A 27,796-nucleotide genomic window follows, 5' to 3' on the forward strand; every position below is an offset into this window, starting at 1 on the left:
GCCTCCGCCCATCACGTTGGTAGTTGTAGATTGTGTCAGTGGGAGCAAGCTTAGCTACTGGTCTGTCAGCTGGGTTTCGTAGAGATCTCTCCTCTCCCACGGTATATGCTTGGCCGGGCGCCACGCTACTCGTTGAACGTTTGGTGCGGGGTGGAGCGAGGCTGAAGTTGAACAGCGCGAGAAGCGTCTGGAGCCAGGGTGACGCGAGGTGGTTGTCTCCACGTGTGAGCGCTGGACGGGTCGTAGAGCGCGCGGAGAGTCGTACGTGCTCGTCTGGCTTTGGCTGCAGCCCATAGGCACATGTCTGGGCGGACACGTGTAAGTACGTCTTCGATGAAGGTAGAAGAAAAATGATAAAAAAAGAGCTGCGTCTGCCGGGAGTCGAACCCGGGTCTATTGCTTGGAAGGCAATTATCCTAACCGTTGGACTACAGACACTGGCTATGCTAAATTTTACGATACATACAATTCGTACAATAAGGACGCACGTGAACGATCATCACGTTGTGCCCTTTCCACCGGGAGCGTTAAACCCGTTGTAACCGTCACGGGCATCTCCAACGCCCACTGTATGTATCTATACAGATACTAAACTCCCATGATTTGAAGCCTTGTGGTGCATGAGGGGTTATGGGTCGGTGAGGGCCCCACTTGTAAGATTATGTGCTGTTTAGTTTTATTTGTTCTTTCCTTTTATATTTTATTTTTCATATTTTAATTCACAAGTGCTTAATAAAGTTTATAAACATTAACAAACAAACATTGTTTAGATTTTCATTAATATTTATTACATTCAAAAATATTTTTGAAGTTGATGATCATTTTTAAAGTTTGTAAACACTTTTAAAATTCAAAAAATAATAATTTGTGAATATATTTAAAATTCATGAATATATTTTAAACTCATGAACGTTTTCTAAAACTCATGGTTTATAAATTCGTAATATATTTGAAATCCTTGAACATCTTTTAATTAAACTAACTTTTTCAAATAGAAAAAGGATAGTCTTTTTCTTTTCTTAGCTAGCATTAGGCGAGCGAACAAAACTAAGTGAGCAAGAGGAGCAGGGAGCCAAGCTGAGCGGACATGAGATTCGTGGGCTGGCATATGTGAGTGTTATAGCAACAATTTCACGGTTTTAGCATGAAAATAGAAGCTCTCAAGATGCTAAGGCGACCACCACCAACTGACGCCAAGACCGAAACATGTAAATACATCACAACCACACACCAAACAATTCCATTCTCCTCCGGGAACAAATACAGTCTCCAAGAGCAATCTGACACGATATATGAATGAAAAAACACCATCAAAACATAATTAAAACACAAGTCAACATAGATAAAATCCAAAGAAAACAACCAATCACAATAGTCTACTAGATATAACGGAGTTAATCCCAGAGTGAAGACCGGCGCGGCAAAGCGCGCGTTAGCCTCTAGTTCTATTGGTACGTGGAGTGGTTGGGATGTCTATTTTCACGCAAACTGAAATTAAACTGAAGGAGCTTTGCGGAGGTTCGGATCATTGTCACGTAGGACTCCGACACCCCCACTCACTTAAATCCCACTCCCAGTCTGATTCTCTTCCAGTCCGCCCCTGCTCTCTTTGCGTCCGTACCCTTGTCCTTCAACACCACCATTGTACCTCTTCGACTGGCATCCAGGCATTGCCAAACGTCCCTAGCCACTACTCACGCGCCCGCTTGTCTTGTACTACGATGCCGTCCACCCAGGATATGTCTGCAACCATGAACCCTATGCCCGCCCCTGGTGATGCCGTCAATGGCGGACACCACTCCTGGCAGGTGTTCGGTCAAATGTCATTGAGCTTATTTTTCGAACTTCATGTCATTTTTTAGAGTAAGAAGGATAGTGGGGACTCAGACCACGTAGGATGAGTTGTTGTGCGATGCGTGGTTGACCGTATCTGCGGACTTCATAGGCAGGAGCACAAGGGGCTGGATCTTTTGGCAGCGTGTGCATGGTTTGTTTTATGGGCGAAAGTACATTGCACCCTACGACATGCACATCATACATGAACGCAATGTGAAGTTATTAGCGTATCGATGGTACACCGTATAGAACTCCGTCATGGAGTTGTGTGGCACGGTTGATCGGTTGGAGGCAATGTTCGTCCTCGAAGCAGCCTCTGCCTCCATCGTGGATCATCTCCAACAACTCCCTGTCTTCATTGTCATACGTCGTCCTGCCCGGTTGAGACATACCCACGAACAGAGAGCGGGCACCGAGATGATCAACGCCCAGCGTCCGTGATCGGACAACGTGTGACACTGCCGGTCGGGGAAATGGAACAGCGTCGCATTGATGCCAACGGAATACACTGCTATCGGCCAAGTTGCTTGGTGGCCTACAAGTAGGGTGCCTGATATTGTTCCGGCCAGGGCGACAAGTTCATGGATGGTGTTGGCGACGGCGCCACGCGTCCTTGCCCCGACCCAGCCTCTCAAACCTCTCCCCGACCTCACCGCCCTTCTTTTTGCCGGTTGCCATCCTTTGCTTTTTCTTTGAGGCGCAGGCTTGTCGTCTTGCCGAGTTGGTCTTTCGGGCGGCCACCTTCTATGGATCCTCCACCCCCGCCGACTTTGGAGTTGTTCACACGGATCCATGCGGGCGGTGGAAGCGAAAAACACATGAATTGGGTTAGAGGACGGCGGCGATCGGAGTAGATAGGGTGGGGAAAGGGGGTTTGTAGCAAAAATAGTGCAGACAACTCCAAATGTGCGTGCTCCGCCTCGATTCAGACTGGGATGGGGGTATGGACTCCTACATGGCTGAGATGCGACTCCTGCAAATCCCACTGGTTTGTTTCCGGTTTGCGAAAAAAGGAATTTGCGGACGCATAACCGGACAAATATGAGTCTGCATTGGATGGCTTGCAGCGTCCAGCCATTTGCGGCGTTTTGAGGGTCCGTATTGGAGATGCGCTAAACCGCGCGAGTGAGAAGCATCTCGAGCTGAAAGCCTACATTTAAATAGAAAATCAAAGGAATCCGACAGATGCTTTAAACAAAAAAACTTTGAACCAAATATAGTCTATGATGGAAATGATACAAAACGGAAGATTATTGTATTGGCAATAGAAAAATTGGACGGCTTGCAGCGTTCGGACATTTGCGAGCGTTTTGAGGGTTCGTGTTGGAGATGCGCTGAACCGCGCGAGCGAAAAGCGTTTCGGGTTGAAAGTCTACATTTAAATAGAAAATAAAAAGAACCCGACAGACGCTTTAAATAAAATCAAAGGAACAAATAATACATTTTGAACAAAATACAGAATGTTTGTTGAAAATGATACAAAACGAAAGATTATTGTATCGGCAATAGAAAAATTGGATGACTTGCAGCGTTTGGACATTTGCGGGCGTTTGAAGGTCCGTGTTAGAGATGCGCTGAACCGCGCGATCGAAAAGCATCTTGGGCTGAAAGCCTACATTTAAATAAAAAATCAAAAGAACCCGACATACACTTTAAATAAAAAAATAAAGGAACAAATAATACATTTTAAACGAAATACGGAATATATGTTGGAAATTATACAAAACAAGAGATAATTGTATTGGCAGTAGAACAATGCGTCTGCCGCGAGTCGAACCCGGGTCTATTGCTTGGAAGGCAATTATCCTAACCGTTGAACTACAGAAGCTTTTTGTGCTAATCTTCTTAATATAAGCTATTCATAATCTCATTTGTACAATAAGGGCCCAAGTGATGGATCAGTGGCTCATTGCACCATGCCGCTTCCTCATCATTAGAAAAAGAATACAGCACGAAGCCGCAAGCGTTGAACATACCGTACCATCTCTCCCATCAGCTTAGTCTTCTGGGAGTGGATTCAATTACACTAGTAACGGTGAACAGGTTAGAACTAGCATCTTTTGACAGTAATCGTACCGCAATGTCATTGGCTACATCAAAGTGCTAACTAGCATCTTTGAACGGTGAACAGGTTACACTAGTAGAGGCCAATTCATGGTTTAATTCTATTCTATCTGTAACTCCTAATCTCAAAAACATAATTATACTTCTAAAATGGTGAACAAAATGGCCACCGACAAGATTTAGCAAAATAAAAAAGAAACCTATGACATATGGACTATGTAACTAGAAAAGCTTGACAAATTACGAGGGTGACAATAAACCAAAGGCATGCCTAAAAATAGTGTGGCATGGCTATTAAATGTGGCAACCATAACGGAAATTCGCAAGGCCATGTAGGTGCAGAGGCACCCGCCTGCCCAGTCGTGCCTACCTCCTGATTGCTTTAAGATTCATAAATTTGATTAGTCTTAGGCCTTTGTTTACTCTAGGTTGGGGTTCGTCCATGCACGTTTTTGACAGCTTTTGTCAGAGCTGCACGCGCCATACACCTCACCTCTCATGCCTTTTTCATTTCATCTTTTAATTTCAATCTAGTTTAAACCAAAAGTCTAAATTAAGTTTCCTTTGCATATATGTGTTCGTCGCGACAAGAACTTTTGAACATGACCAATCTTGAATACATTTCAACAACTTAAAAAAAATCCAAGTTTGAAGTATTGAAACTTGATAGTCATAACATTAAGTTTTACAAAGTTTCATCAAGTTTTACCAAGTTTCATATGTTTTTAGGGTTTTAGAGTTATGGGCTTAAGGTTTACGGTTTGGGGTTTAAAGTTTTAGTTTTAGAGTAGAACAATTATTAAAGCAGGGGCGCGTTAGCTCATCTCCGATCGAAAAGCATATTAGGAGAAGGTTGGCATAGAAAGCGACTGGAATAAAACATATCCGACGGTCTAGACTTGGAATAGAAGGATGGATTTTATTCAAAGTAGAGAAAATAGCACAATCTGCTGATCATTTGCAAATACCGGAAGAACAGAGAGGGAATTCGGTAAGAAGATAACAAGATGGATTATTTATGTGGCGAGACATGGACGAGTACAGAGTCAGAGTAGTAAGAGCATCAACTACCGAAGACCTCATATCCTCTCCAGACGTCCGGACGGACAGCCGGTCACTACGTATACAGGAGAGATAAGGTTAAAAAACAACCCAACTGGACTCCTCGCTTTGTCCGCACAATCCACAAATCTTCATACCCATCCCATATATACAGAGGAAATGAGAATGTTCGTACATGTCCGGACAGTCCCCCATGTAGGATACGGTCCACCGCTAACCATGTTTCCTCATTGTTTATTTTTTTTTTATCTTTCTTCATCTCCATCAGTCATATGTATGTGACGGGACAATTTAAAAGGTACTCAAAGCGGACACGTACCGGCTGCTTCCGTGGACGTTTGTGGATTCAAATTTGTGCATCGCAAATCGATAGGGGTAAGTGTATGTGTACGTATGATCGTAGACCGTGTTAAAAGAAAATGGATACGGTGAGGTGGCATGAAAAGACAACGACCATGTTCCGACCGCACCAGCTCCTGAAACAGGATCCGGCCCGAACCGAACCAGAGCCCGACCCGAGCCTACCTCGCCGCGTCCGCGCCATGCCGCGCGTCCCACGGCGGCCGTCCGACGAGGCGCGCCGCGGCGCGTACAAGCCACCGGGCGTGGACGCCGCCCGCTCGCGCCGGCGACGCGAGGACCGCCTCCTCGCCCTCCGTCGCCGCAACCGCGACGCCGGCCTCTTCAAGCGCCGCCGCGAGGAGCCCAGCCTTACCCCCGCCCCCGTCGTGTCTCCTTCCGATGCGGCCGCAGACGCCACCGCGCCACCTCCTTCCTCCGAGCCGTCTTCGCTCCCGTCCTCTCCGCCCCCCGCAGACGCTCTGCGGGCCGCCGCCGACGCTGAGGTGCGGTACTTAGGGTTCTGACTCTAGCCGCCGTTGGTCGTTTTGTAAGAAAGTAGTATGATTTGCCACCTTGTGTTTGAAATTTATTCGTTCTGCGAATTATAGCTCATGCTCGCAAGTGGAGAACTGTTTAGTATTTGAAGCCACAGATGACGCGCAGAAGATAATTCCAACAGAGAATAGATGGTTGTTACTGCATGGTTTTTTTTCTACCAAAACGCCTCACTGCCATGTTTGGATGAACACACTTATTACTCACTTGTTACTAGTATATAGATATTGGCTAGTTATCTGCCTGCCTTTGAAAATGTGAACTGTAAGGAGCCCGTGACAAGTTCCTCCTATGGCTTGGCAAATGTCAACTGTTTATGCGATGGATCAGATCCTTTCATTTGTCACAATGCAAGAATTACTTGTGGTGTGCACTCATTATCTTTCTTTCCAGATTTCCTTATTCTGTTTCTTGTATCCAGTTAGCTTGAAGGCCTATCAGAAATGGTGGATAAAGTCTGGTCAGATGACGCAGCTACTCAGCTGGAAGCCACAGTCCAGTTCAGGAAACTTCTCTCGGACGGTACTTGACATGTTTAATGTGAGATGCCATTTCTTCTGTGTGTGGCTAAAGATTAACTTGTTATTGCTATATCTGTAGGGAAGAACTCAACCATGATAAAAATTATTAGAGCGGATGTCCTGCCAAGGTTTGCTGAGTTCCTTTCAAGACAAAGACCTCCTCAGCTCCAAGTATGGTCGTCTGTTTGTTTTCTTTTGTTTCTTCCCTTTGTTTTTCTCTGTAAACAATCTTATACTGGGTATACCTTTTGCAGATGGAAGCAGCATGGGTGCTTACCAACATAGCTGCTTCTGATTATACACTGCTAGTTGCTGAATGCGGTGCTGTTCCAAGGCTGGTAGAGCTCTTAGAATCCCCGGATGCTAATATCAGACACCAGGTCAAAGAATGATACTCTATTGTACATTGTTTTTGAAATGGTTTTGTTACTTATATTGTTGGCTCTGTTGTTAAGCAGGCTACATGGGCTCTTGGAAATATAGCCGCAGACATGCCTAGCTGCAGAGAGATTGTTCTTGATCATGGCGCTGTTACACCATTACTAGCTCAATTTAAAGAAGACATGAAAGTTTCAGTTCTGAGGACTGCTACATGGGCACTGTCAAACCTTTGTTTTGGGAAATTACCGGCTGAAGTACAAGTGGGTCTCTGTATGATTATATTCCCTAGTTAACATGTGAATTTTTTTTTGCTGAATCTATTTTGGTTGATCATTGCAGGTGAAACCAATACTGGAAATAGTCAGCCTTCTTATCCATTCCGCTGATGAGAAGATCTTGGCAGATGCATGCTGGGCTCTTTATTATATATGTGATGGTGTGGAAGGTGGCATCCAAGATGCATTAGATGCAGGTGTATGCCCTCAACTTGTAAAACTTCTGATGTAAGTTGGTGGAATCAGTTTTGTATGCATTTCCACATATGAGGAAAAACCACTCACGACTCATCATATGAAACACTCTTTTGTCCTGGTTTTAGGCATGCGTCAGCTAATATTCTTCTCCCTGTCATTATGTCACTCGCAAGAATTTCTGCCGGAGATGATACTCAAGTGCAGGTTGGTTAAATTTGTATAGACCTGTACTATTTGTTTCATTGTTTGTTATTATCTTTTACTTAACCAATATGGACTGTCAGTTAACTGCAACAATGAGATCAGAGGAACCGACTATGTAGTTGCTTGAATTGGCAGGTGGGGTTGGGGGTGGTTGCTCTATTGCCCGAAGTTCATCTTACATTAGCTGCAATGACTGTACCTAATATTGCATATTTACATTATTGGAGTCTGACTAGATCATTTATTTCCTCAATAAACCTCACCAGCTGTTCATCCTCTAACACCACTGTTTGGTACCAGCCTCACTGATTTCATACTTCGCAAGTTCATATGCCCATATTCCGATCAATTCATGTACACTTCATGCAGTATGAAATTGTGAAACCTTAGGGGGAGCTCTGCATGCCTCCGGCATATAGTTTGCATGTGTGTTGCTGTCAGAAATTTATATATATTGTCTATTATTTGCTACAATGCCTAGCCGGTGTTTATTTTGGTGTGTTGAACCTGTGCAATAATGTTTTTCAGGTCATAGTAGAACAGGGCATTCTTCCTTGCTTAGCCCAGTTATTAGCGCGAAATTATCCAAAGATCATCAAGAAACAAGCTTGTCTAATTGTTTCTAATATTACCGCTGGCAGCAAGGATCAGATTCAGGTAATAAGTTATATGCTGATTTTGGTGTTTATGCAATAAAATTAGGCTCCTGCGTTCAGTTGAATGGAACTGAATGTACATTAGTTGCATTATCATTTTGCCCTATGTCAACTGAATCTTGCACATTTATGTTATTATTACTATTGGTTGACTCATAATTCTTTTGAAAGGCAGTCATTGATGCTGATGTTATGAACCATGTCATTGTTCTACTAAAGACCTCAGAAACTGATTTAAAGAAGGAAGCTGCTTGGGCTATATCAAATGCTGCCTCTGGTGGTTCAAGCGATCAAATCCAGTAAGTCTTAACCAGTGGTTATCTTGCGTGCTAGTTCACACGCAATTTGAACATTCTTGCTTTCATTATTTTGTATGTGCATGATGTTGAGCCAAGTGCTTTGCAATGACTTTTTCACTCTCTGACCGCAGATATTTGGTGAGCCGGGGATGTTTGGAGCCACTCTGCAATGTCCTCAAGTACCAAGACGTTGATCTTGTGTATACATGTCTGGAAGGTCTCCAAAATATACTCGAGGAGGGTGACATCGGGAAGCAGCGCAATGAATCCGCGATGAACCCGTATGCGCAGTTTATTCTGGAGAATGGGGGCTTGGACAATTTGGAGGATCTGCAGGATTTCGACAATGACGCGGTTTACAAGTTAGCCATGAAGCTCCTCGAGAGGTATTGGGACGAGGAAGTAAGCGATGACGCAAACTTGACGGCCTCCAAAGACCACCCGGCAGAGAACGTGGAGACGGTGCAGCCGGAAGATACCGCACAGCCGCCGGTAGCAGCGTCCAGTGTGGACGGAACCGAGTGATCCTAGACGACCGCATTGCTCGTAGCTAAATCCTTCTTCCTCGCATGATTAAATATCAAATTATTCATGTGATCGTGGCCAGCATAGAGAGATATTTATCGTCGTGAAAAAGAATTCTCGTGAAATGTCTGTACTATGCAGTAGAACTGAAAAATCCGTGAATGCGTGGAATACGTGGTGAGCAATCCAAACTTGATGGGAAAAAATACATCTGGGAATGGGTGAGCAGGAAGTGTAAAGTATGTTTTGACATGTGCCTCCTGCCTTCTGTCTAGTGGGAGTGATTGAGGAGCTGATCCTGGGGCTCGGTGAAAGCCTTGTAAGTTGTAACCAACCGGGCCTGTGTTCGATTGACCCTGCAATTTGATAGTACCTCTTGAACTACAAAAACGTCTTCCGTTTAAGAACAGAGGGTGTATGTTTGATGTCCACGGTAGATGTGATTGCTATAAGTTCAAGTTTTGTTTCCCTAGTAACAGAGCAGTACTATGTGTCTCTGAAATATCGAGCACGCGGCTGGCTATCGGTTTCTCAACAGGCAGGTGTAGTGCAACATGTAATTCTCAGGCAGTATTAGTACTTCCTCCCAAATTACTTGTCTTGATTAAAGACAAGTAAGACAAGTAATTTGGGACGGAGGGAGTAGGTACAAGGTGGGATGCAGGCGCATGTATCCGCAACAGTATTTTTCTGGAGCAGCACAGTGTTTAAAACAGGGGCGTGTTACTTCATCTCCGGCCGTCACTCCGCATGCTTCGTGGACGTGTTCGCTTGCATCCTTATTTCAGGTAGGACATGTTTCTTAGAAACCCAAATGACCATAGTGTACTCGAAAAAGATGTAGTAGTCCATCTATTATCATTCGTAAGACCAAAATGTGGTGCTGTCTAGTCAGGAACAGTCATTTCACGGAGAACCAAAATGCGAGACGAATCGACTTCTGGGGCGTAGACTTCGTGTGCGGTGAACGGGAGGGCTCGGTGACTGGACTTGCGGAGTAGCAGCCCAGTACTGGAATGCGGAATATCTGACGAGACTAAAATCTCGAACCATCCTCCCTAAAATCTCGAACCAGTACTGGAATGCGGAATATCCTTAAGCCCTAGTGAAGCTTCTCTGCCTATAAATACTCCCACAACGCTGAGCCATAAACCTCACCACAAGCCAGTGCCAGCCTCTCCTGTTCCTCCTCGACTCCCAAGCCCTTCGCAGTTCGTACCAAGAGCTAGCTAGCTCGCCATGGCCTTCTCCAAGCCCCCCGCTCTCCTGCTGCTGGTTGCTCTGTCCGCCACCGCCATGCTCGCCGCCGGCCAAGGCTGCGGCGGCCACAGGGTGACGGTGCAGAACCTATGCGGGCAGGACCTGAAGCTGAGCCTGGAGGAGGGCCGCGCACAGCGCGACCTCCTCTTCCCCGACGGGTGGGTGCTCCCGGACGGGAAGCACGAGTCATTCGACGTGTGCGCGTGGACAGGGGGCGTGCTTGTGTCCGGCGCTGCGGTGGCCAAGGTCCACCTGGGCCACGACGGCGGCGCGTACTACGAGGTGAGCACCCAGCAGTCGGGCCCCATCCTTGTCTCCGTCACCCCGCACGGCAGCCCGCTGCGGGGGCACTGCCCCACGGCCGGGTGCAACGGCGGCGGCCACTGCTTCGAGCACTCCGTTCCCGACGGCGACTGCCACGGCGTCACCGAGGTGAAGATCGTCTACTACAAACCGTAGACTAGATCGATCGAATCGCCTTGCTAGCTGGCTGCGTAGCGTACCTGCGAGTGGTTCTGAATAATGTTGCAGCGCATGCAGCTAACTCGATCGTTAGCCGGTGCTGCAGCTGTTGCCGGCCGTTGGGTGAATCTGTTGTGTGTTGGCGGTCACCGTCGCCCAGTAGTGTAGTGTTGGATTTGCTGTTTAACTTTGTATTTGCAGAGATGCATTCATGGGCTTAGCCCAGATGCAAGTGTTTTGGTGTCATGGCTTGTGAGTCGGACACAGATGTACTAGCTACTGTTATTTCCACGTCTTTTCTATAAATGGTGAATTTTATTGGCTTAAAATAAAGCATCAAAAGGATACATAACACATTAAGCACACACCCGGCCTCTGCATAGCTATCATGCACACATCTCACATCAACACATACAATAAGCACGCTCACAATTAGCAAAGTCATATAAGACCAAAGCTACGCATAGAATATGAAAAAAGAAAAAAGTCCCAAGGCGATCAGATTAATTAGCGACCGGCAAACTGCAACAATGACCATATCTGCATAAATCATCTCATGATATCACCAAACGCCGAGGTTCTTCAACATCAATACCAGAAAGGAAGCGACACTCAAACGTCGTAATCTGATTCAACCATCAAGGTTAGAATCTAGGTTTTCACCTCGAAAAATCAATCCGAACAAATTCGAGCAATTCCTTAAACAAGATAACTACGGAAAAAAAAAACATCATCATTGCTAGGTATAACCAACTCTGATCAGACCTAAGCTTTCACTCCGGAGCTCGACATCGAGTGCTTGAGTACATCTGCATCACATCCAACGAGTTTCTTTGATACCAAACCAAACAAACCGGCTAGTTTAATTAATTGTTATCTTTGTGGTTTCTAGTATATCGCCTCGGTTTGTTAGGCCCTGTTTGTTTCATAAGTCATAGGATTTTTTGAAGTCCCAACTTATAAGTCATAAGTCCCTACCTGTTTGTTTACATGGACTTATAAGTCCCGAGTCCCTACCTGTTTGTTTACAGGGACTTATAAGTTGATGTTACAGGGAACTACACGTTGCTTCCCCACAGTTTTTCCTCTACTGCCGGCCGCTGAGGACCCATTGCCTCGACCTACGCCGCGTCCAGTGACCTGGGACACGGTCCTCCCACTCCCTGTGCCGCCTCCCTCAACGGCAGCTGCGGCCGGGGCGACGAACGGACGCAGGTGAGAGCCGCCTCGGCCTCCGATGTTCAGAGACCGGCTGCGGCCTCCTCCGCCCTGGGGCACGGGCCTCCCACGACCAGGTCCAACCGGAGGAAGGCCATGACCGTCCGACTGGTCGAAGAGGAGTTGCTGGTACGAGCCCAACTCCGGGAAGACGTCGACGTTGCTGTTGAGATCCAAGAAACCCATTCCCCTCCCGAGATTTCCACCGGCGAATGAGCCTTCGGTTGCCTGTTGAGACGAGGGGAATTGAGAGAAGAAGGGGATCTCGTCCTCCTCATCGGCCATGGCGGCGGCGGTTGAGGGTGCCGACGGCGGCGGCGATTGGGGCGAGGCGGGGAAGGAGCGAGGCGAGGAGGAGGGGAACGAGCGGGGCGGGGTTCGTGCGGGGCGATGCGGGGTAGGTGCGTCCAGATCGATAAGTTCCAATAAGTTCCTCCATGAGAGTCTTTTTTGATAAGTTCCAAATGACCCCAATAAGTCCCTATAAGTCCCTCCTGTTTGGTTTAGATGGGACTTATAAGAACTTTTTTAATCCTTAAACAAATAAGTCCCTGGAACAAACACCCTCTTAGTACTTCAAACAGCTCCAGTGGAATTGCCAAAACTGCAACATCCATAATCGTTATGGAGTACACTTTAAATAATTTATGGGGACTTGAGTCTCTATATTTGGTGTCTTCATAATTGGGTGATTCTTTTTTTCACCACCTCAAAGCCATCCCACGTGAGGTAGGATAGGGGCAGTGTCAGGATATTGCTTATCGCTAGCGTTTTGGTCGGTTGGGGATTAGAGATTAATCGAAAATCAGTCAAATTTATCAGTAGACTATTAATCGGCCAGTTTTTTTGTTGCAATGCCTAGGTTTCAAGTACTAATAAGGTAAAAATAAAAATAACCATGAGTGTGCCATAAGTTGTGTAATGAAGACCAAAAAAGTCAATCGACGCCTTATATTTTGGGAAGGAGGTAGTGCATGTCAAACAATGAATCAACAACAAACAAAATAGGAAATCACTACAACAATACATAATAGGTATCATATCATATGCGAACCAACCTGTGGTTGGATGGTTAGAGGGACTGTGGTATCCTCAGCCCACCAGGGTTCAAGTCCTGGTGCTCGCATTTATTCCTGAATTTATTTCAGGATTTCCGGCGATGCGCATTCAGTGACTTCGTAAATTTCAAGATGATATGCTGGCTCAGTATTTCGGAGGTGCTCATAGGGGTAGGGATGCATATGTGCGTTCATAAGGGTGAGTGTATGCACGTGTATATGAGCACTTGCATCTGTACTGTGTTAAAAAAAGTATCATATCATATTATATAAAATGGATCAACGACAACAAAGTAGGACAACACTACAACACATGTCCTCTCGCGCGGGGGACGAAGTGTGTTGTTCCGGAGGCTGTTAAAGAGGAGGTCCTGTTTTGGAGTTTCCGGCCATAGGGCCCTGGCTGAATAATGCTTGTCAGAGCGATAAATCGGTCCAAATGATAAATACCAAAGATAAGGTATAACCTTTAGTGATCACCCATTGATAAGTGATAAATCGGTTCAAATGATAAATACCAGAGATAAGGTATAACCTTAGTGATCACACACTGATAAGCGATGAAGTGGCCGATAAATCATTGAATCAGACGATATTTTGAACATTGGTCGTAGGGGCCACCCGAACTTTCTTTCGCACCACACGTAAATAGACGTAACTGCCACATGGAGCGAGCTCCAAATAGCAGTCTCGAGACCACATGTATGATGATAGGGAGGCCATATTTGAAGGTTGTTCCATAAATAATGGTGATCCTAAGAAGATGGTGACCAACTCAAAAAAGAAAGAAAAAGATGGTGACTATAGAATATATATTTGACCAGCATTTCTATGAAAACGGTTATTGTGACAATCGGACTAACATAATGACTCTGCTAGAATTGATCTTACTGAACAAGGAATGCCCGGACCGACTTGCACTCTTTCTATGCCTTGATTGTTGGTTGGTTTTAGTCTGATTTTTTCCATCGTAGAGTGGACCGTGTATATATGTATTGGACATCTATACTTGGGCTTAATTTGTTTTTAATCATCATAGCATTTGATAAACAACTGCAGGGTAGAGTACATAAAAAAACACTGCTTGGTAAGGGCATCTACAACCGGACTGAACATATTTGGTCTCTCAAACTTCCCTGGACGCGGCCGGTCAGTGTTTGGGCATGTCCATTTTGATTCCATATTTGTTCATCCATGCAGTCATGTCAAACTTTTCCTATACGTCTGATCATCTGCATGTGATTGGTTGAGATAGAGAGAGGAAGTAAATAAATAATAAAGAAAGAAAGAAAAGGATGCTTCGTGGTGGATCAATCCTATGTGACAGGCGCAAAATCATTGTCCGGACTCGCTCGGGCACTCCTCATACTCATCTTATATATGAGGGTAATATGAGAAGTATCGGACATTCCGGACATTTAAGTGTGCTTTGAGGGGTCCGGTTGAGTTGCTTTTTTTGTTCTCTCTCCTGCTGGTCAATGGTTTTGCGTCTCTCTCGTCAGTTTGGGGGAATACATCTGTACATGCTCTAAGAGCATCTCCAACAGGCGCCGAACGCGCCGCGCGTTAAAAACTGATTTGGCACGCGCCCATCGCCTGGTTTGGCGCGGCGCGCAACGTTTGCTCCAGCAGCCGCGCTGTAAAGCCGCACGCGCGCGCAGCTCCAGCAGGCGCGGTAAAAATGCAGCGCGCGCTCATTCTATAAACATTTTTTTGCATAGATAAAAAAACAATACAAGATATTTTACATAGATAGATAGATAGTTCGACATACATAGATAGATAGATACTACTACGGCATAGATAGATAGATAGAAACTACTACGACATACAGCGATAGAAACTACTCCAAGTCGCTACCATCACCATCATCCTCGTCGGTGTCGTCCGAGGTTGAGATCCATATGTCGTCCCAACGTTCGTCATCCGCGGTGAAGAACGACCTCCCACCTGCTGAAACTATGTCGCACTGCTCGTTCGCCAATGCCTTCCGCTGACGCCGGTCAGCCCGCTCCGCGCGGCGCCTTGCCGTCCTCTCCGCCCAGTAGGCATGCTCGTCGGCAACGTCCTCCGGGTGGCGACGACGCCACTCTGCCATGGCTCGCTCGTCCTCCTCGGCGACGAGGAGGCGGCGCTGCCGCCGAGCGTGGTCGGCACGGTCCATGTCGGTGATGAGACGCGGCGGAGGGGCGACGCGCTGTGCCTGCTCGCGCGTGAAGACGTCCCGGAAGTTCATCTGCGACCGGGGCCTGTCCAAGCGCCACGCCGCCGCGTCGTACGCGCGGGCCACCTCATGCACGCTCCGGAATGTCCCGAGGCCGAGCTGAACGTCGCCGGACCGTATCTCGACGGAGTACCAGCCGTTGGGGTGCTCGCGGACGCCGCGATAGCCGGAAGCACCCCGGCGGCGCGGCGGCATGGTGGCGCGGTGATGGCGCGGAAAGCTGCGAAGCGGCGAGGTTGCGAGGGGAGGGCACGTGGCTGTGTGCTGTGCGCGTGGCGAGCGCGGCAATTTATAGGCGCGCGGTAAGCGACGCGCCAAATCTACCGCGCCGCGTACCGCTTTCTCCCCCGCGCGCGCAAACGCTTCCCGCGCGCGGTAAATTCCCGCCACCACTGGAGCGCGCGGAATCAGCCGGCGCGCGCTAAAACCTAACTTTACCGCACGGGCGCGCCTTTTGCCGCGCCTGTTGGAGATGCTCTAATGTTATAGGTCTTCATGTGTTTTCTTTCTTGAAAATGCACGAGAGTATTAAAGAGGAGACTGACATGCAAAGCGCCATGTTCCGTCACAAGACAACGTGGCAGCTTCCGTAGCGACTCAAAGGCGGCTGAGTTGCTCGCTTCCTGTCAGCGCCACCGCAGGTCTACTCGTCTGTTGTGGCCTTAGGCCTTGTAGGTGTGGTGGATCTCGGTACTTGCCGGTGGGAGGGTTCCATATTCGTTTAAAGGTATATTTTTCTGTCTGTTTAGGGTTTGTGCTTAGGAAGTCGAGGTGGTGGCGGTTCCTTGAAGATGAAATAATGTTCTCCCCGCCCAGCCCCTGTTCCGATGGTGCGTCTAGCTTCGTCGAAGGGAGTGTGGAGGTGTGTCTCTGGCGGATCTCATGGGATTCGGTCGGTATTTGTCTTCGATGGATCTAGTCTTTGTTTGTCTGCGCCTGTGTGTCTGCAGTTTAGATCCTTCCGACCTACACTTCTCTTCTTCGTTTGTCTACACTTCTCTGCACGACGACTTCTCGACTGTCTACTATTTGTCCGGCTCCGGTGAGGGAGAAGGGATGACGGCGTCGCGTCTTCGGCTCACTCTAGTAATTGTAGTGGTCGAGGATGTAATTTTTCACTTTTAGTGTCCTCTGTACCCCTTGACAGTTGATGAATATATATAGGTCCATGCAAAAAAGGAGGAATAGGTACAAGGACCCAGCCACGTGGGTGAGACAACACTACATGGTAGCTCAGTCCTCTACCGACCACACTCAACAGAACGCCTAATTTGGATGTTTATGTCCATGACCATGAGTTGTTGATGTTTTGAGTGAAAAGTAAAGAACGAGAGAGTTTGAATGAAAGATGATCCATCAGTCTTTATTGATGATAGAAGTGGGGTATTTATACCCAGGCGGAAGTACACATGGTGCTTGGCGGTCAAGTAAACACATAGTTACTTGAGAGCCAAGGAATTACATAGTTGCCTTGAGAACCAAGGAAGTACATGGTTGCTTGAAAACCAAGCAACCAATCTAACAATTAACTTAATTCTAATTAGCTTAATTAATAAGCAACTATTCTATTCTTAACACTCCCCCTTGTACAACGCCTCTTCTTTGGTGCATCCATCGTCTTGACAAATTCTTTGAATAATCTTGAATGTCTCCTCCAAAAACCTTGTGGGAAAAATATGAGGAGAATAGTGTAGATATGTTGCTAAATCTCCTTTAAACCCAGTGGGAAAAAATAATAAGGAGAAAAATGATGCAACATATAATGATTATTGTCTCTTGTTAACTCATGTGAGAAAAACCTTTGAAGAAGGAAAAAAATCATTGATGAGTTTAGAGAACAATTAATATGTCTTGAGGACTTCCTTTAAAAACCCCGATAGGGAAAATGGAAAGTATGACGTATTATCTTTGATAAGATATTGCCTCATTAAAAACCATTATGAGAAACTTTGATAGAAAACTCATAAGGGAAAAGAGTGCGATATGATATGCCATTGAAAACTCCTTTAAAACCCAGTGGGAAAAATATAAGGAGAAAGTTTATGACATATAAGGGCACTTATGTTTATATTGTCTCGTTAAAAACCTTTTATGAGAAACCATTAGGGAAAACTCATGAAGGGAAAAAGAGTACAACATATGCAATATTACAATTGTTAATAGGTTATAGTTTTGGAGATTACTCCCCGTGAAGTTTGCAAATCTAGAGGATGTGTCATACCAATTCCATTGACATGACCATGGCATTGTGAATAATCTGTAGGATTTTCACAATATTTTGTTTGCAAATTGTTTCCTCACTTTCTGTAATTCGTAAGGATAAGTGATTTCAAGCAATGTGCTTTATGATATTGCTCTTCATATAACCTGTAGGTATTGAGTAACACAAGTGGTAGAATCTTGATAAAATCAAGTTATGTGATTGTGATGAATTTCAACCAAATGATTTCGAGTGTGGTTAATCATTCTACTGAGCCATGCATATTTTGCAATGCTTTTAAAGAATGATAAGTGGAAATAGTCGTTAAAGCATATTTAGATGACTTTCATGAGAAGACTATTATAGTGAGTTTAGTCATTGATATGGCATTGTTGGGATCAAATAAGGAGCCAATATCATTACATCATATTACGGTCATATTTTTATTTTCCTGATAGAATTGTCCAAGATTTATTGTGAGCTTGAGATATAAGCTAATATTTCTTATATCAACCATATACCTTTTGTTAGGGGTTGCACTCTGAACAAAGATAACAAATATAGTGTCAGGCCTGACGAAGTTTGCAATGATATGAGTGCATTGACATTAGTGAGATATAGAACTTCAGGTCCTGATATCACTTCATTATCACCCCTAGGTATGAATGGATTTGTACCCTATCAGGGGTACTATGACCATATTACATGTCTTTTATTGGTATGATATATCCACATTGAACTTCTCGTACATGTCTTGGATATATGTAGACTGGTATGTATTCTTGAGAGAATGCTCAAGTTGTAAGCTAAATTTGGTTAAATCCAGATTTTCCGTCTAGAGATGATTATGTGTGTGTTTAGGTCTTGTATAGACATTGATGATGAGGTCATCAATATAAACTGAGGTGATGAAAGGATATCAAATTTGGGATTCCTTTATTAAACACATAAACAATCATCATTATTCGAGTAATCCTTTTGAAGAAGGAACTCATTTAGTCGACAGTAACATATGATTTTCGACTATTTCAAGTCATAGAGTGACTTATGAAGTTTTACACAAAACTTGTTGCGATTTGCTTTTAGATTTGGAAGTATAGGCCCTTCAGAGACTTCAATAGAGACTTCCAAAATAAGTGACTCATATGAGTATGTAGCCACTTCATCCATCAATTGCATGGATAATATTATTATTTTTATTGCCAATGATATTTAGTATCGAAATATAATTCCACTCATACCAAGCGGGTATGTTACATCGTAATCGATGTCGGGTCTCTGCGTGAACCCTTTTGCTACAAGCCTCGCTTTCTCACCACCTCATTGACTTTGTCTATGAATGAGAAGTTTTTTGTATTCCATGTGGAAGATACTTATGAGGAGTAGGTATTACTGCGGTAAATACCACTCGTTTGCAGAGCGAGTGCTATTCTTCATTACTTGCTTCCTTTTATGTGAACCAATATGAGTGCAAGAGACACTCTACCATGGATTTTGGTTCAGGGCCCAAAAGGTTTTAGCAATTTGAGAAGAAATATATGTCGACAAATGTAGTCTTTAGTTTATATGATTCTGATGGAGTCATTGAAGTTTGTGGATAAAATATTTATTCCTTTTTAACTCTTTGTGATTTCCTATAACAAATGGAGTCAAGGTGTTTCGATGTCCCGACACCAAAACATTTGTGCACATTTATGTCGGGCTTTGGATGATGAGCATCCAGTGAGGTGTCCTTCAACTTGATGTTGAACTACATTTACTGGTTGAGGATTTGATTTCCTCTGTTTCAGCGGAAGCATATGATAAATTGTATCTCGTCTTGTCAGATTTTCTCCCCCTCTTGCTCTCATTTGGGGAGAAGAGTGGTTTATCAGGTACCTTCACTCTTTCTAACACCTTACTGCAGGAATATAGAATTTAGTAACACCTTGTTATCAGTAAATGTATGTGGCAGATTTGCAATGTGTTGCAAATATATGATTCTCTAAACTTCTAGTTTAGATTCTTTGAGTATGTGGATATAAGGATTGAATGTCAATAACATTTCTAATTTATTTTTTTCAACATTTCTTGTGGTACTTATCTCCCCCTAATGCCGAAAAATATCCTTATTGCTGATGCAATCAGCATACGAGCTATGAATAATTTTGATTGACGGATAAATTGTTATTCCTCACATAGATCCCTAATTTTCTCAGAGGGCCCATTGATGTATGCCGGAGTGGTGATATCAATATGTAACCGAATTATCGCAGATGGGAAATACTTTGTAGATTTCCACGTGATTACTACAAGGGGAAAGTAGTATGATATGCAATTGGTATGATTTAGATCATACTTACGGTGTGTAAGGCCGTATGTGTCCAGCAAGAGGCTGGTAAATTTACAATTCTTTAAAAGTGGTCATGTAATTCATTTAACTCTCTTTGATAATAATTTTAGCTAAACCATTCTGAGCATGTACATAAAGTACTTAATGCAAAAAAGATGCTCATTGAATGAGTTCAACAACATTGTTCATTTTAATGGCTTTATAGATCCTGTTTTCAGGAGAATTTGCTCTTACTTTGATAAGTTGAGCAAAACATTTTTTTAGTAAGATCATGCATGGTTGTGTGTGATAAGAGACACACTTAAAATATTTTATGAATGTGTATTTGAGTACCATGAAGTATCTAAATTACCCCAGATAATGATTAAGCAATCCAGACATATCTTTTGAATGTGTTAAGGAAGAATAAGTATCCTGCTTAGAATTTTAAGGTGAGAGTGCCTTAAAACTTATTTTCCCTATGGCACATGCGGTGCACATAAAATCTGATGATTTGGGACAATATGTAACTTGATAAGTTGTGACCAACAGAATTGTCAAATAATTTTCTAATCACCCCCAAACCAGGATGGCTAAGGCTATCAAGCCTAATATTTAATTCATTAATACTTAGAAAATCATTGTGTACGCAACAATATTGAGTACGAATTGGAACATACATACAAAATTATCGAATATTGTATCCAATGGATATGATATTGGACATTTTACTATATGTAGTAGTACAATTATATGCTAATAATATGTTGGGATAATTAGGAGATCACCCGAGGTCTCTGATATGTGCAAATGAGTTTATCCTCCATTTTCTGCATTAGATTGTGGTCCTCCTTCTGATGAAGATTCTGAGAACAATCCTTTACCAGAATCTGGTTGTTATTTGCAAATTTTCAAGTTTATCCCATTGAACTTGTTGGCCTTTTAATAACTTTGCGATGTGGTTCGACCATATGTTTGAGGGTTTGGTAATCATAGGTACAATAGTTATATAACCACACATTTGACAAACTTGAGAGTTGTCTTTTGATCATTTGAAAATGACAGATTCCTATTAAGAGATAATTCTATCTTTGGTTGTCTATGAGCCTTCACTTTACTTCGAATTCCTCATGGTTCTCTTTTGTGACCACTAACTTGCATAGTATTCTCGGTACGAGCAAGAATTTCAAATAATGGTATAGCACCCGTTGGGTGAATCTGATGATTTTAAGAAATTTCATGTTTCTTCATCATAAAAATGGTAGTACCATCATAATAGGATGTAAAGTGTGTTAAGAGCATATGAAAATATTTGATCACGAGATCTCAACTTGAAGTTGATTAAGTGACAGAATTGTGAGCTACGATAGACTTGAAGTCTTGAAAAACGAATGGGTAATTATTCGTGATGTGCTCAAGGCATCATGTTTAAGTTAAGGAAAATATTTAGGGTGAATAAAAAGTCATCCATTATGTACTTAGTATGAGAACTAAGTGAAGTTGGGACACATAAAATGCATATGAGTGTTGCAAATTTAGAGTCACCGCCAAAAATATAGACGTTGCATGTTTGACATTTGTTAGTCACTGTGAAAGTATAACCATAATGTGATGTGGACACTGCAAAAGTGTTGATACACTCAATCGTTGCCATAATTATGGGATCCATCTTGATGGATGGACAACACTATAATTATAAATAGTGACATAGGCTTCACTGCCATGTATTTTACCAATGTAATAGATGATGATCACTGGTATATGCAAATATTTGCATAGTTTGCTGTGACATATTCAAGCAAAATGAGGCTTGCCTAGTTTATATTAGCACAAAAATACCATTTCAGCATATAACAAGTGTGCAAGAACAATATTTACTATGAGAGTAAATCGTTTTAGTGAACAACAACAAATGCTTCAAAGGAGCCAATTTTAGAACAGCTGATGCTTTATAACCATATGTGTAGGCCTGAATTTATATAGGATAACACTTTGAAGATAATCACCAATATGGTGTAGATCCCGCAGTAATAGAAAACATAATCTGACTTTTATCAATCGATGTTCATAATTCTATTACCTTATGTTATGCTAAATTTATGAAATCACTTTGAAGGTAATCATCTGTCAAAGTGACAGGATGTAGACCTTGCAATAATAGTGGATAGTCTGCAAAATTTTGCAGTAGATGCCAGTATTACCTTATGATATCTTGAGGTAGTCACATCAAATATTAATATTTGGAAGAGCACTTCGAAGGTAGTCATCTTGTTCAAATGGCAAGATGTAGACCTCACAGTAGTGATGGATAATCTGCAAGTGATACAGTAGATGCCACCAATACCTTGTGATTCACAAATAAAATTTGGGCTAGTCATATTAAGTATGACACTATAATTCTTAAGATTTGCAAGGAAAATAATTTCTGTGCATACAGTTGTTGTCCTAAGATTGCATGTCACTGGGAATGTTTGCGGTGAAAACATAGATGATGCCTTAAATATACGCAAAACATTCTTTTGCATTATTATTACTGTGGTAATACATATAGATGCAAAATTTTAAAAACTACATATTTATGTAATATATGAAGACATGAGGCTTCAAATAATATTTTGCATGATCTAAATGATACGTAATTATATTTTTAATGCAATTTGGAAGACATAAGAGTCTAGTCTAAGGGCTTAAACATGCATAATTAAAACCAGGTGGTTAAATTGGTTAAAACAATAAAGTCTGAGGGCTAAACTGCAATTTCCAAATGGCCTGATTGTCCAATGTCGTAAGCCAAAGGGCTATACTGCAAGGTTTTCTTAACCTGGGGACTAAAACAGAAATTATGTCTATATGCAGGATTGGTAATACCCAAATATATGCAGGATTACTATAGCACCGGAGACTGAATAAGCCTGATGGCTCTAGAGATAAATAAGGGCATTTCTGTTAATAATAAAATAGAAAAAAGAAAACCAAACTGCAAACCTGCCGAAGGGATAACTTTTTCCCAATGCTTATCTTGTACGTGAGTGTGTGGTGGCGTTGGAAAAACACCGCCGTTGTTCCTGCCAAGAGGACGCCTTGCCGACACGATCTGTATGCCTGCTGTGTTCTCGTGTAGTCGCTCCGCGGGAGGCTGTGTCTCGGGTGCGAGTCAGAAGACGCCGGGCGCCGAGCTACTATCTGCGCATCGCCATGTCGGGGCCGAGGGCCGTCGCACGGGCTGGGTGCCGCCTATATGCCAGTGGGCTGAAGGGAAGAGCGCCGCGACGGCCGAGCGTGTGAGACATGCCGTGCTGCCATGTTGTCGCTTGACGGCCTGAGCGCCAGATGGCGCCTTGCCTCCTGACGAATCGACGGGGACATGTCTTGCTGTGCTACCGGGGAGCATGGATCCTTGTTTATGTAGTCGGCATTGCGTAGACGCACCTTGAAGATGTAGGTGTGATCCTGAGTGGTCGCTACTACTATCTTCTTCATGTGCTCCTTCTTGCCGTTGACAGGTGGTAATCGAATCCTTACTTCCAGCCAAAATCTCCTTCTTGCAAATTGATGCATGCGGACAAGGTATTGTATATTATTAGTATATTTGTTTAATCTAAGCAAGAACAAACAATCAATGCATGAAGTTTTGATTGATCGGGATCAATTCTTCCTGTGCACGACGCATGCATCCACGACAGCCTGTGATCCTCGGCAGTGAGCGGATGATAATTGCTCTTCTCTTCGACTCTTCGTAGGATGGCTTCGCCAACCAGGGGAACGGTGCCGTAGTCTTCACAATGAAGCGCAGTTCATTTTCTTGCTTCTCTGGTCATGGCCGAATTTGTTTCTTCGGCCGATTGCTTTTCTCTTCCACTTTGTGTGTTTTGCGTGAGTGCATATGCGTACAGGATGAACAATCCATTGTTAGATCACAGTTTGACCACAAGAAAACATGATCTAATAGGCAAAGATTAAAATAGGGAAACACTATTAGTTTTCCTGATCAAGGCCTTTAATCCTTGGATCTTTGGGGATCAACAAGATCTGTTCTTCATCCTCTGCAATGATGTTCTGCTATTCTCTTGTCCGGCCAAATCGCTCGATAGGAGAGCAAAGTGTATGATAACGTGTTTTGAGTGAAAAGTAAAGAACAAGAGAGTTTGAATGAAAGATGATCCATCAGTCTTTATTGATGATAGAAATGGGGTATTTATACCCAGGCGGAAGTACACATGGTGTTTGGCGGTCAAGTAAACACATAGTTACTTGAGAGCCAAGGAATTACATAGTTGCCTTGAGAACCAAGGAAGTACATGGTTGCTTGAGAACCAAGCAACCAATCTAACAATTAACTTAATCCTAATTAGCTTAATTAATAAGCAACTATTCTATTCTTAACAGTTGAGAAGTTAAAATTTAGAAGCCTACAACCTAAGCACGATGTTTGGTTAAGCATATGCCGACATATTTGGTTTACCACTCCCTATGACACTGCTTCGGCATCCGTAAACATTTTGATTAATCAATAGAGCTTTGCAGGATTGTGTACAAGAAACTAGGCCCCTGTCGTCCTGCTCCGGTATACTATGCGTGCCCCTGTCATCCTGCTCGTCAGTGAGATGCCTGACGCTAGGTCTCACCACACAGATCTCCATGCTCATCCACATATTTACTACAGTACTGAGAGCTACTTGCACCAAAGGACGATGTGTTTAGAGGAGAGGAAGCGGGCTGGTTCACGACCTGTTTGGTTTCAAATAAGTCATCAACTTATAAGTTGAAAAGTGAAAAAAGTGATTTATTTTGCCAAACAGACCTGACTTATAAGTCACCCCAACTTATAAGTCATAAGTTGCTTCACCCCAATTTAAAACTTATAAGTCAGCCCCTTTTGCGTGGGTTTCACCACCTGCATGATGTTGATTGGTGTGGGAAGATGTGTCAGGTGATTTATAAGTCAGGTGACAACCAAACATGCCTGACTTATAAGTCAGGTGACTTATTGAAACCAAACAGGCCCTCAGTACTGTTCGATGTCTTGATGCCGACACGACACGAGGAACTAATTTTCTCCATCGAAAAAAGGGGAGACTAGTAGAGAAAGGATTCGTGGCACCAAGTCCTTCGCGTGTGCTTTTATTTTTGACTTTCAATTTTCAAACTTTTATATCTTCTAAAGGAAAAGTCCAAATTAATTTTTGTTTTCATATTTGTGTTTCTCGTGATGGGAGCTTTTATAAGAATCATTTTGAATATGCTTAGATGAATTTTGAAAATGATTGTCAAGTTTCAACTCTTGAAGTTTAGTACGAGTGACTGATAAAATCATGATTTTTGTGCCTAGAACCAACAAGGAAAATGTCTCAAAATTTTATCTATGAAACGTGGTAAAAGTGAGCGAGAAACCACGAGTTTCAGTTGAAAAATCATAAGTTTCAACCGTTGAAATTTAAAATTTATTGTACCCTCGTGCGTGATTCAACTACTTTGCGGATCGCGAGGCAATCAAACGGCCAGACAAGGCTTGGCAAGTGCGTGCGCTTGACAATTTCTGAGATTAGTATAAGATCAATCTTTTTGAAGACACAAAACATGTTTAAACAACGAACGTGGTTAGTTACAACATTACAAGTACCAAATCTTCATCACAAGCAAAAAAAAGGTACCAAATTAGGTGGATATCTTTAGTTGTCTGATGAAAATTGTCAAATCTGCATTTTTGTTTAGTTGGATGCTTTCTACTGGCATGTGTATGCGGAGAAGGAAAATGGATGAGCAAAATCTTGAGCATGCATGAACCTTGTAAGAGTACACCGTGGCATGACCTGGCCTTCATACGTATAGCTGCGATAGAGTGCCAGTACACCATGCCTGCTATGAGCCACACAATGACACATGCATATCGCGAACCAATCTGTGATTGAATGGTTAGAGGGGACTGTGGTATCTCTAACCCACCAGAGTTTAAATCCTGGTGCTCGCATTTATTCCTGAATTTATTTCAGGATTTCCGGCGATGCGCATTCAGTGGGAGGGGACGTTCCCGTCGACAACGAGACGTCTACGGTGACTTTGTAAATCTCAAGATAATATGTCGGCTCAGTCTTTCGAAGATACTCATAGGGGTAGGGTATGCGTGCGTGCCATAGGGTGAGTGTATGCGTGTATATATGCGCGCTTGCGTCTGTGTTGATGTTCCGGAAAAAAAATAACACATGCATATCACCAATTTTACTGCCACCCATGCGTCGCCCGGGAAACGGTAACATTTCGCACACACAAACAAACAAGTACTGCTACCTACTCTCACCGGCCACCGTGACACACGTTACACACACTTCGATTCCTAGGAAAGTACGAGACACACAGGATATTTTTATACGGTACATTCTCCAATACCATCAATTTCCCACAGCCGCATGCAAGATCAAGCAGGGACTAAGAGCATCTTCACCCACGTGTCTTTAATTCGACCCCTTAAACGTCAATGGACGCGCCCGGTCATCGGACGTGTCTATTTTGAGCCCCTATTTATCCTTCGCACAGCCCAACTCTTTATTTTCTTCCTCATATGTCCAATCACGTGCATGCGATTGGTGGAGATGAACAGAGAAAAAAAAAGAATGAATAAAGAAAAATAAAAGGTGGTTTGTAGAGGGGCCACATCCAACATGGCGAACTAACCGGGTGCGTCCGCGAGCCCTCATATCCTCTCCATATTTGAGATGGATATGAGTTCGCGGACAACTCGAACGTATAGGGATAATATGAGGGGTTCGGTTGGGTGACGTTTTTCCTTCTCTCTTCTGTCTGATCACTAACCGGGCGCGTCCGTGGGCGTACAAAAGATCGTTCGAGGTGCCCGGCTGTAGATGCTCGCAGTCTACATGGTTCAGTCACATCGGCGTCGACCTTTAGCTGACAAATACGGTGTGGTAACTGTAAACAAATTAACGGTTCAAAAAAATATAAACAAATTAAAGTTTGTAACCACATATCAATTCCTAGTTTCTTTTTCCTCTTAAAAGGAGCATTAGGGCATTTCCAACGGTGACACGTAAATTTCCTTCCGTATCCGTCCACGGACGGGGGACCAAACTGCAGACACGAATGTGGGAGCCGGTTATCCAATGTTGTTCGCATACATTTTAATCCGTATTTGAACTAACCAGATGAAATTTATGCAAACCGACCAATATTCATCAAAGTTTGGATAGAAAATAGCCCAAATAATTCATACATAGCATGTAAATTAACTGTAGTACAACAATGTCTCAAATTCGACTAAAGTAACCAAATTTCCAAGAAGTTTTTCATCAACGGATCATGTCGTCCCACACATACTCGCCCTTCAGCTTTATCCAACATTGTATATACAAATGGCCGTTCCTCTATCCCGTGGTACATCATGGAAGCCCGTGTGGGCTACATAATGTTTAGACCAACATTGAGTGAACGAATCAACCAATGAGTTGAGCAAGACGAAGCAAAACTTACGGTCTCATCCTCCACCACGTGCAATGGCCACCTTCCTCCAGCTGAAGAACCATATTACAAAACTTGGTGATGCTGGTTTGGATAGCGTACCAGCAATACGATAACGACCTCATATTGCGTTCTTGAATGATGTACATGTCATAGGGCGCAATGTGCTGTCGTGAGTAAAATTATTGACGAACCTGCTACCAGAAGGTCCCTGAAGCCAAAGAAGAAATCTAAGGCTTCAAAATCTTTTACAACACCAAAAGCTTCAAGTGTGAAGCCATTGAAATCTGCACCTCCTGAATCCAGTGTGCAGTCTCAAGATCAATCCCGCATATCCAAGAAATCCAAGCAGCCCAAGAAGATTTCTGGGCATGACCTTACACCTGCGAAATGAAGAGAATGTTATTGATCTGTCTAGTGACGAAGACCTTGCTGACGATGCTCTGGATATGCTGATTAAGAGCAAGCAAGAGGCTAAAATCTTCAAGGACCTGCCTATCTTTGATGCTGATATCCTCAACAACTTCATTGATGAATGGTTTGAGGACACCTCGCTCAACATTGATGACTTGCAGCTGCCAATTGACATCAACGTCACATTTCAAGGATGCATTGCCAAGGAGCTTGCAATCGCTCAAAAGATTGTTGAGCTGAAAAACAAGATAGATCATGAGA

General features: G+C 43.5%; 2 protein-coding genes and 1 non-coding gene across 5 annotated transcripts; 2 read left to right on the forward strand and 1 right to left on the reverse strand.

The window, feature by feature from the left end:
- Nucleotides 1-366: 366 nt before the first annotated feature.
- TRNAG-UCC lies at nucleotides 367-438 on the reverse strand. Its single transcript has one exon. It is a non-coding gene; the product is annotated as a tRNA-Gly (tRNA).
- Nucleotides 439-5,503: 5,065 nt separating this feature from the next.
- LOC119362319 (importin subunit alpha-4-like) lies at nucleotides 5,504-9,172 on the forward strand. Of its 3 annotated transcripts, none has more exons than XM_037627519.1 (10): nucleotides 5,504-5,807; nucleotides 6,285-6,381; nucleotides 6,460-6,551; nucleotides 6,635-6,760; nucleotides 6,839-7,021; nucleotides 7,101-7,264; nucleotides 7,360-7,438; nucleotides 7,967-8,095; nucleotides 8,266-8,393; nucleotides 8,525-9,172. In XM_037627519.1, the coding sequence occupies exons 1-10, from the start codon at nucleotides 5,505-5,507 to the stop codon at nucleotides 8,916-8,918; spliced, it is 1,695 nt and encodes a 564-aa protein (XP_037483416.1). In that variant the 5' UTR covers nucleotide 5,504; the 3' UTR covers nucleotides 8,919-9,172. The 3 variants fall into 3 exon arrangements, with proteins under 3 accessions (XP_037483416.1, XP_037483417.1, XP_037483418.1); XM_037627520.1 differs by having other exon boundaries at nucleotides 8,314-8,393; XM_037627521.1 differs by having other exon boundaries at nucleotides 5,669-5,807; nucleotides 6,281-6,381.
- A 985-nt stretch (nucleotides 9,173-10,157) lies between these two features.
- Nucleotides 10,158-10,637, forward strand: LOC119362320. Its single transcript, XM_037627522.1, has one exon. It carries the CDS (start codon nucleotides 10,158-10,160, stop codon nucleotides 10,635-10,637), a length of 480 nt encoding a protein of 159 aa, XP_037483419.1.
- Nucleotides 10,638-27,796: the final 17,159 nt, after the last annotated feature.

This window comes from Triticum dicoccoides, chromosome 2B (genome assembly GCF_002162155.2).
Source record: "Triticum dicoccoides isolate Atlit2015 ecotype Zavitan chromosome 2B, WEW_v2.0, whole genome shotgun sequence".
Classification (NCBI taxonomy): domain Eukaryota; kingdom Viridiplantae; phylum Streptophyta; class Magnoliopsida; order Poales; family Poaceae; genus Triticum; species Triticum dicoccoides.